This window comes from Otolemur garnettii, unplaced genomic scaffold (genome assembly GCF_000181295.1).
Source record: "Otolemur garnettii isolate 467f Iridium unplaced genomic scaffold, OtoGar3 scaffold00167, whole genome shotgun sequence".
In the NCBI taxonomy this organism is placed as follows: Eukaryota; Metazoa; Chordata; class Mammalia; order Primates; family Galagidae; genus Otolemur; species Otolemur garnettii.
In genome coordinates this window covers 1,213,781-1,228,228 of record NW_003852562.1, presented here as the reverse complement: position 1 = coordinate 1,228,228, position 14,448 = coordinate 1,213,781, and the positions used below count along the sequence as shown (strand labels likewise).

The following is a 14,448-nucleotide window of genomic DNA, read 5'->3' as shown; positions in this document are numbered from 1 at the left end:
TTCCATTTTGAAGTCAGTTATCAGTCTCAGTAAAAATAAAATTTTTAGTACTGTGTAAATATTTTGATGAGCTATTTGATAATATTCTAATACTAAGTTTTTATAAACTTTTGTGATTTATAATTGAGAGGTCAACATTTGTGTTGGAGTTTCAAGTATATATGTAGTAAGTTATAGATTTTGAGGTCAATTGGGAGTCAATTAGTTGAGCAGAAGTGTAAAAAATTATATAGTTGACAAAAACCTATATATCTAGTAGCTAATGAACACCACATCAAAGTTTTTATTTTCTTAGATATTTTGTTTGCTAGTAAATGGTTATATTTCATTTTAATATAACTTGAAAACTTTAAGCTTTTTGTGTATCTATCAGTGTAAAACGTACCATAAATAGAGATATTTAGAAAATGTGTTAGTGTAAAGTAAAAGCTCTAGACTGAATCTATAAATTAGGGAAATTCAAGCTAAGTGCTAGACATGACTGCATGCCTTTTGCTAATTAAACTATAAGAAAAGGGAGCCTATGTGGGTAACTATGCAACTGTGCGTCAGAATTCTTATTTTGTTTCTGTTTTTACATTTTCTATTGCTATTAATTCTCCCTGATACTTTGCTGCAGTTGGTTTCTGTCCAAAAATATCCAGTCTATAGGCGCAAACGTGTTAAATTAAGTGGGTCTGTAATAGTAGAAATAACTGCCTCATCCATCTTACCTTCTCGTTCTGTATTTGTAGGTTGTTTTATCAACTTTCTTCAGTTTGAATAATTTGAATGTATGACTATTCTTCTTTTTACCTATACCTTCTTTTATAAATATCTCAGAGATTCTGCAAACTAAACTGAGTCAGACTTTAATTCAGTATTCTCTTGAACAAATCTCATTTCTTCCTTTCTCAATGGTGTATCACCAATCTTGTGTTTTCTTCTTATGCTAAGTATTTCAGGAATGTCTTGCCTCTTTCCTCTCCTTCATATTTCTAACGTTAGAAATTTAAATCTTAGTCATCTCTTAGAAGTTTTATTAAAAAATGTCAACCCTGGGGGTTTGGAGGGATCACTTCTGAGGTTTTTCTCATAGGGGTACAGGTGAATCTTTCTAAGAGTAGAATGTGAACGTTTTAAAGCAATAACTGAGAAAATGACATGAAGGCTGTGTTTACCAGTTTGATGGAAGTATTTCAGATTGCATGTGAAAACCCCACACTGTACCCCGGAAGTGCATTAATGTACATAGTTACCATTCAATAAAAAAAAATTTTAAAATGTCAACCTTTTGTCTTTATCTCTTAATTAGTCTTTCTCCCGTGTTTTGCTTAGTGTTACTAAGATTCTCAAAACTCTTATGTAGTCATTTTCATTTTTAATCTCAGGAACAATATACAATAAATCTACTCTATTTTTTTCGGGTTGGTTTTGATTGAATATAAGGGTTGTCGGAAAGTTCCTAGTCATTTATGTCTCTATTTACTTTCCAGACAAACCTTGTATTATTTTATCCCACAGATTATTCTTTTAAGTCTATCCACTTGGACCAAACTAACAGGTGAAACTGAAACCTATTTAATCAATATGATGAAAACTACAGTATAAGTATAATTGTGAAAAATGTGTATTTTTGTTCAGTATAAATGAATACTACAGTATAACTACAGTGTAACTACAATATAGCTGTGATTGTGAAAAATATATATTTTTGTTCAGTGTAAATGAATATCAGATATTGGGAAGATTGACTAAATGAAGGTGTTATTTATTCCTAAATGAATGTATATATTTAATATAATTTGAATCAAAAGGAAAAGGGCACTTGAAAGAAAAAGGGCATTTTCATTCTTTTGAAACTTGACAGAATTATTTTGAAGTTAATCTGGGAAAATTAATAAATTCATACCCTCAGTAAATTTGAATGTAATGCCATTAATTTAAATTCAAAAGAGTAACAAAACTATTTAATTGACAGGGCCCCAAAATTAAGCCTCTTACCAAAGAAATCCTTTCACATTATTTTTAATCCTTTAGAATGTATTTACAGAATTTTCAGCAAGTTACGATCCCACTCAACAAGATTGATATTGAAACATTTCTCTGTGTTTTTGCTGAGGATTTCACAAAGTGTGAAACCAAGATTATCCTGTTGGGCAATCTCCTGATTTCTTGTCCTAGTAATCTTTTAAAACAAAGAAACATACAAGTAACAAAACAAAATCTAAAAGAAGTTTTATAGAACTTACAGATATTAAAGTTTTGAAGAAATCTTAGAATAATTTAGTCTGCCTTTCTTTTACAAAGTGTAAACTTAAATAATACAAGTAGTTGATTAACATTTACTTAGGTGAGAACTGAAAATAATTTACATATAGTAGCTTACTTGGATATTATTTTCTTCAGAATGACTTAAAATTGAGGACGGTTATTCCTGATATTAAACTTGGATTAGCTAGATTAGATTTTTCAAGGTCATCATTTAGGATTTGGTAACATTGTAGGGAGAACTTCTTTATATTAACCTTTATATAATGAGACTCGATAGGCATTTAGGTTTTTTTTCATTTATTTTAATTAAGTTTAAGTGTACATTTCATGTTTATGGATGGATACATATATGTTTCTATGTTAATGTTCAAAAATTGCAATTTATATTTATTCACAAAGAATGAGCCTGATAATTCCAAAATAATTGGTCTTAAAAGCATATATAGGCTAAGTTCTTGAGGAGTTACTATTCTATTATTAAAGTATTTATCTTTTTGAACTAATTTGATATACTTTGCATTTTTCAAATTCTTCAGAATTTTATGTATTTGTAATTAAAATAATATCTTCAAATACTTCAAATATTTCGTATATTTCATTTTTAGTTATTGTCACAGAAGTTACAAAAATAACTATATTCTTAAGGAAATAATAGAGAAATATATGAATTTCTCTTGCATGATTGTTTGATAACCAACAGTGAAAAGATAAAAGAAGAACTTCATATAATTATTTATAAGCTGCTTTAAAAATTGCTAGGGGAACTATTTCTTGATCTGTTTAAAGCCATCAGTTCTGAAATGCCAGATGATTTAAGTTTATTGTGATGCTTACTGAACAAAATGACAGGTATATTGGAAGATATATTTTAACTGAGTTCTGTTACTGTGTGCCTCTATTTAGCAAATTGTTTTGTTTATAATAGGTTTCATTTTCATATGTGAGAACATTTTATTAATGTATACGAGATTTTCACTTGTGAAGTTTTTTTCTTTTAAGCCCATTTCTTTTATTACAGAAACACCTGCTGCTTTTCCAGACACTACAAAAGAAAAAGAGGCACCAACTCCTGGTGAAGATATTCAGCTAGAAAGTTCAATTCCTCATACAGATTCTGGAATTGGAGAGGAACAAGTGGCTAGCATCCTGAATGGGGCAGAGTTAGAGACCAGTGCAGGCCCTGATGCCATGAGTGAACTCTTATCCACTTTGTCATCAGAAGTGAAGAAATCCCAGGAGAGCCTAACTGAAAATCCCAGTGAAATGTTAAAGCCAGCACCATCCATATCTAGCATCAGTCAAACCAAAGGCATCAACGTCAAAGAAATACTGAAAAGTCTTGTGGCTGCCCCAGTGGAAATTGCAGAGTGTGGCCCTGAACCCATCCCGTACCCTGACCCAGCACTGAAGAGAGAGGCGCACGCTATTCTTCCTATGCAGTTTCACTCCTTTGATAGGTAGGTACTGGGTTTACTCACAGAGCTTTGTGGATAGCAGGGAATTGGGCTCCGATTAATTTTAAAATATTAGTAGTGTTTGCAAACTTTATATTAATTAATGTAGGTTCTTATTACAAAGACTAATGTAGTGATAGCTTAACCTGATTGATCACATAACAAGACATTTTAATAATACGTCTCAGAAAGGGACTTTCAATATGATATGGTGAATGACACTGTGAATTAAAAATATAGAAACCTGGATTCTAGTTATAACCCCTCTTCAAAGTGAAGTAATTTTTCTCTTTGGACTTAGTTGTTTCATGTGTAAATGTGTCATTGGCCACATGTCTCTGAAGTCTATTCTTCCTCTGAAATTCTGTTGTAATATTATAAAATACTATAAAAATTGTTTGAGATTACGTGGTTCATGTAATTGAGATTCAAATCTCAGTTTTAAGTGAACTAAGTGGGAAATGTACAAATATTTGTGATAATCTTCCTTATAGTATTTCCGGTATCTTTGTAAAAGTTGTATTTTGAGATGTATACTTAAGCAAATATTACTAAAAAGCATTTTGGCATTTTAGGTCTCTAAACTATTTATAACATGGCCCACATATCTACATTCAAATGTTACATTACAAAAGACTTTTTTTAGGAGTAACTAATTCTTTTTTCTGTTCCAGGATATACTCAAAAAAACTCAATATTTATTAGTTCACAGAAGCAGAAGAAGGTATTTTAGAACCAAACAATCTGTGCATCTAATATACCCTACTGTTTAAAAACATGTACAGTATTAGAAAAACATTTAGTTACTAATTAACAATAGTACTTATCTTTGACAATTAGGATTGATTCAAGATTATGTTCATATTTTAATCACATAAATTTAAAAATGTGTTGGTTTAGTATCTGAATTAAATTGTTATTAATATTTAAAATATTTTTTCATACCAGAAAATTAATATATAACATGACTGACAAGCATTATTTTTGAAAGATAAGATTAAATTAGGAAATTAAAAGTTTCTTAAACTAGAATGTCAAGAAAATGTAGCTAGAGTATACTATTCATTCTGTAATGCTTTCTCTAAAATAGCCAAACTGCTTTGTTTTAACTTGAAACAGTAATTTTCTGTGTTTAGGGGTAGAAGTGAGCAGTAAAAAATTTTAATCCTAGTGAATTACCCTTTTCAAACACAAACATGATTTAAACTTTGCCTATAAATTTTAGCCAGTATTTTATATTTCTTGAAAATTTGTTGTGGAAAATATAAATGGCGTTAGTTATCATGAGGTTTATAATGATGAGTAAAGTCAGTTTTATCTCCTATGAATTTAGAATAAGAAGAGATAAGATGGTCACAAATAATTGTCATGTAAGATAAAATATGTTATTTCAAAAGGTTTTAAGAAGTAAAAAACTAATGTGATTGTAAATATAAATGTAGGAAATTATTTTTCTTTTTTTAGTAATTTATATTCAGAAGTTCATTGATGCTGTGACTGCCCCTTAATGTCCCCTGTGATGTTTTACATTTATCTTCCTGATTTCACGTATTTGGTTTATGTTCCCAGGGTGTGCATGTGTGTTTGTGAATTTGTGTAAACATAACACATATAATCATATGTACTTGTGTATATCTGTAATGATAAAGACAGTACAATAATTTAGGGTCATTAAAATTTTGTGTCCTCTTTTATTTTAAATTATGTCTTTGAATTGTGTTAAAATATAAACCAGTATATAAAGAAAATTATTGTGTCTCCATGAGAATACAATGAAATAAAGTTTAAGTAAAATATTTTTGTTATAATTTGGATTGTCATTACAACTATTTTCATTAAAACTTAACAAAGCAGTCACCTGAGTATCAATATTTCTAGCTACTCAAAATTTATTATACTTTTGAAAGTACTGCTTTTTGAAAAATAGAACTTTGTATGTGTTCTTGGTAGCATTTGTATGAAATGCAATGGGAGTGGGATCATTATTCTAAATTGCATACGTAGAGATGAAATGGAAGAGCACAAAGCATATTTCAGTTCTTTTTAGGAAAAGGGTCTCCAGTGTAGTTAATATATGCAGTAGCTCAAGTACTATCAAATGTAAATGATGAGGTGATATTGATGAAAGGAGGGGATTGAGGTCTCAGGGGGCGCTGATGACGGATTGAACAGAAGCGGCCTTGCACTGCACGTAACTCAAGTCTGTCGTCTTCACTACTCAAAGCTATAATGGGAGGTGGCAGTCTGAAATGAGTTGCCACGGCAAAGAGTATTATTTTTGAAATGCTTTCACACAAATCACTAGGCCCTGCATACAACTTAGTTTCATGCTTTAATGTCATCAGGAGGCACAAATTGGTGTGTCTAATTGTTTGCCACCTGCCAGCAAAATGAGCTGCCAGCCAGCCAGACGGGTTTGATTGTCTGTCAGCCATTCAATAGATTGAGAGTGACAACATCAAAAATTTAACTTCAAACTCGGGAGCTTTGAGCAGCTTTTCAGAGACATCATCCCCACAAGTGCTTCTGGACCACTGCATTTTTCAATTATATTTTCAGTCTATTGCTACCATTTGCCTTATCTGTCTTAAGGTAGCTATAATTACTTTATGAGGTATATAAACATATTTCTGAAGCACCGAAGTCTGAAATCCAAGTTATGACATGTCTTTTAACATAAGATTGAATTCCTTGAAAATAGGATCTAAGATGACAGCGTTTAGCATGAAAGTCCTGAATGCTACCAGTTTCAAACACAGAATTATCGGGGATCTTACTCTACCAATGATACATTTTTCATTTTTATCTTTAGTTGAAAAATAGATTTAAACTCAGTTGCTCAATTCTGTGTAACTAAATCATATTCCTGATAATATTGTATAATCTCAATGGCTATTACCTATAATTTAACTTTTGTTAACCAGTTATTTATTGGCTCTCATGTAAACAAGCCAAAAACACATTCTTTAAACTTATTCTAGGTTATAAATTTAGAAATAACTTCCTAAAACAACTGATATAATTTGAATTCTTTTATGTTCTACATCAGAGTATTTCTCTCCACTGAGGATGGAGCATCAGTACATTTCAGTATTTTGAAATTTATATTATCATTTTCATTACGTAAGTTGCAGCACAAATTTTGGATACATTTAGACTTAAACCATTTTTCTTTTACTATTAAATCTTCTGTCAGATTATATGCAAAATACATAAATGTTTTTATCTGCATATATACCAAGTGCTGATCCTCTTTACTCCCTCCAATTATCTGTGCAGATTTAAGTATATATCTTTGATTACACTCAGTGATCCTAAACATATATACATAAATATACATATATTTATGAAGTATAAATATAGTACTGTTTACTATACTTAATTAACACTAGTACTGTTCCGTAGTGCAGAAACACTATATTTATAGAAGAACTATAATTAAGATGCTGTAACAGTTTTTCCGAAGTTTTTACTTGGAGACAGAATTATTTGTGACCAGAAAAGCTTAATGATTTTAGAATTTATAAATCAAGTTGCAAAGTTCTCAAAGAATACTATATTTTCTGATATATTTCTATATAGACCCGCGATTTATAAAATGTTCTATCTGAGCTGTTATTTCTGATGCGTTAGCAACTGTCTAGCTTTTAGTTTGGGGTAATGCTTATCTCTAAAAGCAGAGATTAAGCTTTATCTTACTTTTAAGCTAAAATCTTAATCACGTATATCTAAATTCTTTTTATTTTTTGAGAATTCGATATATATCTGTTATTGAATTCAGTTTTCATTTCCTAGTATTTCTAGATCCCATTAATTTTTTTGTTTCTATGTACAGTTTAGCCACTATTTTTTAAAAATTATTTTAACTCTGGACTATCACAGAAAACTTACATTTTGTTGCCTCTTTGACTAACAGAAGTCAGTCTTACATAATTTATCCATCATCCTTTTTGATTTTACATACCTGCTTTTGTTCAGATTACTGTGTGTGATATATTCTGGTAAAGTAGTATACAGTTTTTCCCTCTGATTTTTAATATCCTTGCTTCAAAGTGTTTTATGCTGTAAAAAGGAAAACCTCTGAAATAAAATCTACTTTGTAAATAATAGAAAACTAAAAAGGCCATTTAGGTAGGCTTTATATTATTAAAACTCAAGTATAAGCTTAGCATAGGTATTTCTCTCTAGTTTCATTAGTTTTTAAAATTGATTTCAGTGCTAAGGATAATAATTCAGGATAAATATTAAGGAAATGCTTTTAGTGGGGTCAGTGGGGTCCTTTCACATTGATTTCTTGAAATTTAGAATTAAGTAAGAATATGAAAAATTACAATTATTTCTAAAGACTTCATTTGCTTTTATTGCTTTCTATTTTTTAAAAAAAGTATTTTGATTTTATCCCAATTTCTCCACTGTTGTTGCCTATTTACAAAAACCGTTTGGTGAAGTGAATAAGGCACCTCTCTTTAATAGGCAGTTTAATGGAATACTCAGGTTTTTTTATACATCTTTTCTATTGGTATTCTCAGATCGTTTATAAAATAGGGAAGGAAGTAAACAGATTAGAGAAATAACCTTTCTGTCTCTCTGGGACCCAGTTTCCCAACCCTTGAATAATGGAATTAAAGCCACATACTCCTAAAAAATCCCATCAAGTTCTAAAATCTCATGATAAATGAAATGGCCTTATAAGTAGTCCCCCCGAACAATAAAACGGCTATTTTTGAGCTGGTTACAAGGTCCAAATCCCAGGAAGAAAAGACATTCTCCATTCCCAATGCAATCTTAGGTCCTCAGCATCACTCAAGTGGATTACCTCTATTATCTTTTAACCGGCCAGGTGTCCTCCCCTTAACCCAAATTTATTTTTGACATTTATGCCAGAGCCTTTTTTTTTAAGGGAAAACCTATGAAGATTCTGAAATAAGTCTTATTTACATAATAAAAGAGGAACTTTTTAGTTTTATCTTTCTTCATCCACTTAGTAGTATACATTTGCAATTCCTTCAACTACCGTATCTGCTCATATTTCTTTTCCTTGCTGAGTTTTACCTATTGGACTTTTCTCTGCTTGGCCGATTTCTATCAATTCTTTTAGATTCATCTTACTCTTCCTTGATAACACATAACCTGTGATTTTAGAATGGTCTGGTTTAACTTTCACCAGGGCAATAATTTGAATGTGTTGCATAGTCGGTCTATCTGTCTATCATAGCCCCTTTGAGTATCTCCAAAGCATGGACCATGTTCTATCTGCCTTGGTGTTCTCTATGTTTGTCTGTGTGGTTTATACCCTAACCTGTTAACAACAGAAAGAAGAGATTCTTTGAGCGTGCCATGAATAAATATAAAACTTGCTTGCCTTAATAAGTCACTATTTAAAAGCTCTTTTTATCTTGAATGTCCACTTTATATTTAGCACAAACTGTGAGGTTCACAGATGAATGGATAGCCACAAGACTATGCCTAAAGACCACTCGTATTCATTTTCTCTCATTTGTTTAGTGATCTCTTCTGCTTTCCTGGCATTAAATAGCATCTACATGCTGATGATTCCCCCATGTTTGTCCTGATATAGGTCCCAGTCCAAACCTCTCTCCTAAACTTGACACTCATATGTCCAATTGCATTTTTAAACATTTCCATTTGGATCATTAATAACAAGTATAAAAACTAGCTTTAAAAAACCTGCTCCAATCACAGTCTTCCCTATCTTAGTTAATGTCAACTTGTCCTTCTTGGTATTTAAGGCAAACACTTTTGCATCATCTTTCACTTTTCTCTCATGCCCACATCTACTCTTTCTGCAAATATAGCCAAAATTTGAATCACCTCTCACCAGTTTCACTTTGCTGTTCTTATGCACACCCTCATTGTTTCTTGCTTATTTTTGTAGTTTTGTCTTCTCACTTCTATCGTTGTTCCCCTGCCCCAAGACTCTCCTCGGCATAGCAGCCAAAGCAGTCCTATTATATCCTCCGGTCATACCCACCCCGTTTCCTAAGCTGTACCTGTTTCTGATCCTACTCCCAGTGAAAGCCAGCGCCCCTGCAGAGGACGACGGGCCCTGTAATCTGAGCCCTTCTTCCTTCCCTCATCCCATCTTTGCAGCTAGCTCTCCGTGTCCCCAGTCTACTCTGGGCACACTGGCCTTCACACTGCCACCTCTGCCTGGGACACCTTTCCCTACACAGGCTTGTGGCTGTCCCTTCACTTCCTTCAGTGTTTGCTCAAATACCACCTTTTGTGGTTATTCTTCTCTGAGCACCCGTCCAACAGGATTCCCTATTCCTATCTATGCTTCATTGTTCTCATAGCGCTTACCAACTTACGTCCTATGTTACTCAGGTTTGTTATTATACTTTCTCTTCCTGATTAAAATTTAAGTTCCAACAAGGATTGCAAGGATTTTGTTCTATGCATTGCTATGGCTCCAGAACTTAGGGCAGTCCCATAAACATTGCATGGCTCAATAAATATTTCTCAAAGGAATGAATGCGTAAATGAATAAAGTTTAGATCACATCCCAGATATCTGGCTTTGAGACAAAAAACTTATTAATGGGAGAATTCACAGTTATGTATATTATATATTAAAAAGATGTACGTAATAATTCAGTAAAAAGATCTGTTGAATGAATTAGATTGAATTATTTCCTAGCCTGTACTATTAGGATTATAACCTTTATACCCTTAGAGTATTTATAGATTATGTGTGGTATAAAGGAATTATCTTCTTCCTTGTGGTTTATAGGCTTACAGTTGTTGGATAGAAATTTGAAATTTCATGGAAAGGATGGAAAAATATTCTTGAGATTTTAAAAAGTGACACTGATAAAAGGGAATGTAGAGTAGAGGGTTCTAGGTCTCTGTCCGTATGGATAGCAGGTTTACAGGAAGAAGAGAGTAGCACATGGATAGTTTGGATCAGTAGCTATTTTTGTAGCTAGTATGTTTTTGAAAATTTACATAAGCAAATTTAAATGCTTAACACAGGAGGAGGAAAGTATAAATATATACCTACGTTTGTATGTATTTTAATATATTTATATACCCTAAATGGATACCCACAGTAGGTATTCAGACTCCTAGGTAAGACTGTTTGGGTGTAGATGGAATAGTTAATCAGTGGGAAACACTGAGTAACAACAGAAGGTTTTGTAAGAGTTGAAAATTTTTACTTTCATAGATAAGTAGCTACAAATGCTAAGTAACATCCTGACAGGTAATTCATTTTTTATCAGGATGTATCAAGAATTGTGAATTTTCAAATTATTTGTGAAATAGTTTGCTTAGGGCAGAGAATGGTGTAAGGTGTAAGTGAATGGGTAGTGTCGATGAAGAAATGGTGGTAAAGACAAGACTTTGTAGCCCTTGGATTCTAGACAAGCGATTTAGCTGTATCAACCAAAGGGGAAATAGTTCTTACAAATTCATAAAGTTTTAGATTTAGAAAAACAACAGTGAAATCTCAGTCAGTCAAATCCAGCTTCCTGCTTCTCCCCACTAAACCTTTGGCAGATGATGGTGTGATGGTGATCGTGTCCGATGATGCCTCGTCACGTGAAGGCATGAGTGATCAGAAACTGGAGCTCAGAGCAACAATCAGGCATTTCTTCCTCTTCTGGGTCTTAACGTGGGGTTTTGAGATCTATGGAAGTTCCGTTTTGTTTTCTTACCACATATCTTCAAATTTTTTAAATTTATAATTTTTTCTCATTTCTCCATTCTAGTTTCTTAGCCCTTTTAGCCTTTCCTCCTATGACCTATTTTCCAGATCTGTCATCTTAACTATTCTCTTATGGAAATAATGTTGTTTGTCTTTATTCTTGAAATATGGTAACTAAACCTGCACATTCAGTTTCATTTATGAGGTGTAATAACGGCACAGCATACAAGGATCATTGCTTCTTTGGACCTGGGCATTGTAGACCCAGACTACATTAGCACTTTTGGGAGCCATAGCAATACTAAGAATAGCTAAAAAGTATTGACCATGTACAATATTCCAGATAGTGTTATAAATACTTTATATGTTGTCGCCTTTTATCTTTGTAACAATATTCTGTTTATAAAAGTCTTATAACAATGTTTCATCTCATAGCAGCATTCTATCTCATAACAATCCTGTGTGTACAATGGTGTAGACCATTATGGATCTCATGTTAATGTGGAAGAGAATGGAGCTTAGAGTGGTTTATGTGCCCAGTACCACACACCTAGTAACTGCTGGAGGTAGACTTCTACTATATTTATCTACCATGTTATACTGTCAAACTCCCCAGTATGACGTATCTGGAGGATTTTACATCAATTGTTATTTATTCAGTTCATTCAGTATTTTCAATAAGGAGACATTTATTGGTTTTTTTGCATTTTACTTATAAACCATCATTACATGATTTTGAGATTTCAATTTTTTCCTCTAATTTACATAACTTATTTTTAATAATCTAACTTATTTTTCATAGCCTCTACACTCAAAAAGTTACAGTGATAGTTGTTACTGAGAGCTTTTGCCCAAAGTTAGCAATAATTAATAGGTCAGGAATTTTGGTAATAGTTTTTGTGCCATCTACAAATGCCTCTTTACACCACTGTCAATTAGATTATGTTTCATTATTTTATCCATGAGAATTTTTTTATAAGAAATTCAGGCTCGGCGCCTATAGCTCAACCGGCTAAGGCGCCAGCCACATACACCTAAGGTGGCGGGTTCGAATCCCCAGCCCGGGCCCGCCAAACAACAATGATGGCTGCAACCAAAAAATAGCCAGGCATTGTGGCGGGCGCCTGTGGTCCCAGCTACTTGGGAGGCTGAGGCAGGAGACTCGCTTGAGCCCAGGAGTTGGAGGTTGCTGTGAGCTATAATGCCACGGCACTCTGCCCAGGGGGACAGCTTGAGGCTCTGTCTAAAAAAAAAAAAAAAAAAAAAAAAAAAAAGAAATTCAAACAAATCATATTGTAGCTTCACTACCGACTTCTTTTCAAATCAAGAATTAATTGTTTTTACTAGATAGCCTGAAATAGTATATATCATATTAGTTTGAAAGTTAGAGAAGAGTTTTGATGAAAAACACCAAAGCATGTTCTTTCTATTTTAAAGTGATGAGGTGGCAGATCTCACTCTTCACCCATGCTGGAGTGCAGTCGTGTGATCATAGCTCACTGCAGCCTTAAACTCCTGGGCTCAAGCCATTCCCCCACCTTAGTCTCCTGAGTAACCAAGACTACAGGCATGCACCATTAAACCTGGGTTTATTATTATTATTATTTTGTAGAGACAGGATCTTACTATGTTGCCCAGGCTGTTCTCCAACTCCTAGCCTTGAGTGATCCTACTGCCTTGGCCTCCCAGAGAATTGGGAATACAGTCATGAGCTACTGCTCCTGGTCAACATCTTTGCTGCTGTTGTTCTATCAGTCTTTATGTAGATCGTTATAAGTCAATAACCTTATATCCTGTAGACAAAGCATTAGTACAGTTGAGACAGGAGTAACAATTAATAACAGTCCTTTTAAATACAATCTCATTTAGTCTACCCAGTCGTATGTGAAGTAGGTAGTGTCAATCTTGCCATTTTTATCCTGAGAAACTGAAATTAAACTTGCACCTTAAGAGTTTGCAGTTTTCAAGCCTTAGTCCTCTGACTCCACAGTCTGTATCCTTTTGCAGTGTCACTCTATTGCTCAGTGAAATAAATGAAGGTATTAGATGAGGACTAGCAAATGTAGGATTAAAAGCATAATGTGTGTTTTAAGTAATTAAATAGATAGTTAAGAGTTAAAGGTCAAGTCTAAGTTAGAGTTTGACTTCAGTATTCATACAGAAAAAAGAAGATAACTAGTAGAAATCTAATGAAGACATTTTTTTGGAATGAGTGAAATTATTTAAGATTATATTGTCGCCACTAAAAACATTTTGAGTACTTCTGCAATTTTGAGTATTCCTACATAATGATTAATAATAATCATTACAACTTTAGATTTGTGACTGATGATGTTAATAAAACTCTTTGGAAAAGGATACTGGTATTAAGGAAATTTAAGCCATAGACTTATTTGAGAATGAGAGATTTATGCAAATTCTTCTAAGGAGAACTTTTTTATGAAATAATTATAAAATATAGATTCATTAAAAGGATATAATTTAGGTTGAATATTTTTTACTGTTAGTCACCAGTCTTCATGCATTACATCTGAGCTTATAACATCTCATTCATCTATTTTCTAGATAAATAAATTCGGTGATGGTTGTACAACACTTGGAAAAAGTTTATGAATTGCAATACTGTAAACATTGAGAAGAGTAAAGCTTTATTACAAGAAAGTAGAGATATTTATTATGTTAGATTTCTTTATTCATATTTTTAAACTGACCTACATCTGCATTTATCATTTAAGATTTAATTACATTTTACATAGATGGCCCATTCTCAAACAAGTCTATGGTTTAAATTTCCTTAATACCAATATTCTTTTGCAAAGAAAGAGTGCTATTAATATCTTCAGTCACTTCCTTAATGTTAACAGTCTAAATTTTCAATGGTTATTTTTTTAATTATAGGAGTACTTAAAATAGTTTTAGTGACTAAAGTATAATCATAAATGATTTTATTCATGTCAGAAAAAATTTATTATCTTTCTATATATCTTCTACATCAAGTTCAGAAATTTTTTCTTTCTTTCTTTCTTTCTTTCTTTCTTTCTTTCTTTCTTTCTTTCTTTTTTTTTTTTTTTTT

General features: G+C 32.5%; 1 protein-coding gene across 1 annotated transcript in view; it reads left to right on the top strand.

Moving 5' to 3' along the window:
- The window catches only part of NBEA (neurobeachin), a 719,303-nt gene that overhangs the window by 226,710 nt on the left and 478,145 nt on the right, over positions 1 to 14,448 (top strand). The window contains exon 31 of the mRNA XM_003800132.3: positions 3,272 to 3,710. Within this exon, the coding sequence (XP_003800180.1) occupies positions 3,272 to 3,710 (439 nt within the window). The remainder of the gene's footprint in view (positions 1 to 3,271; positions 3,711 to 14,448) is intronic.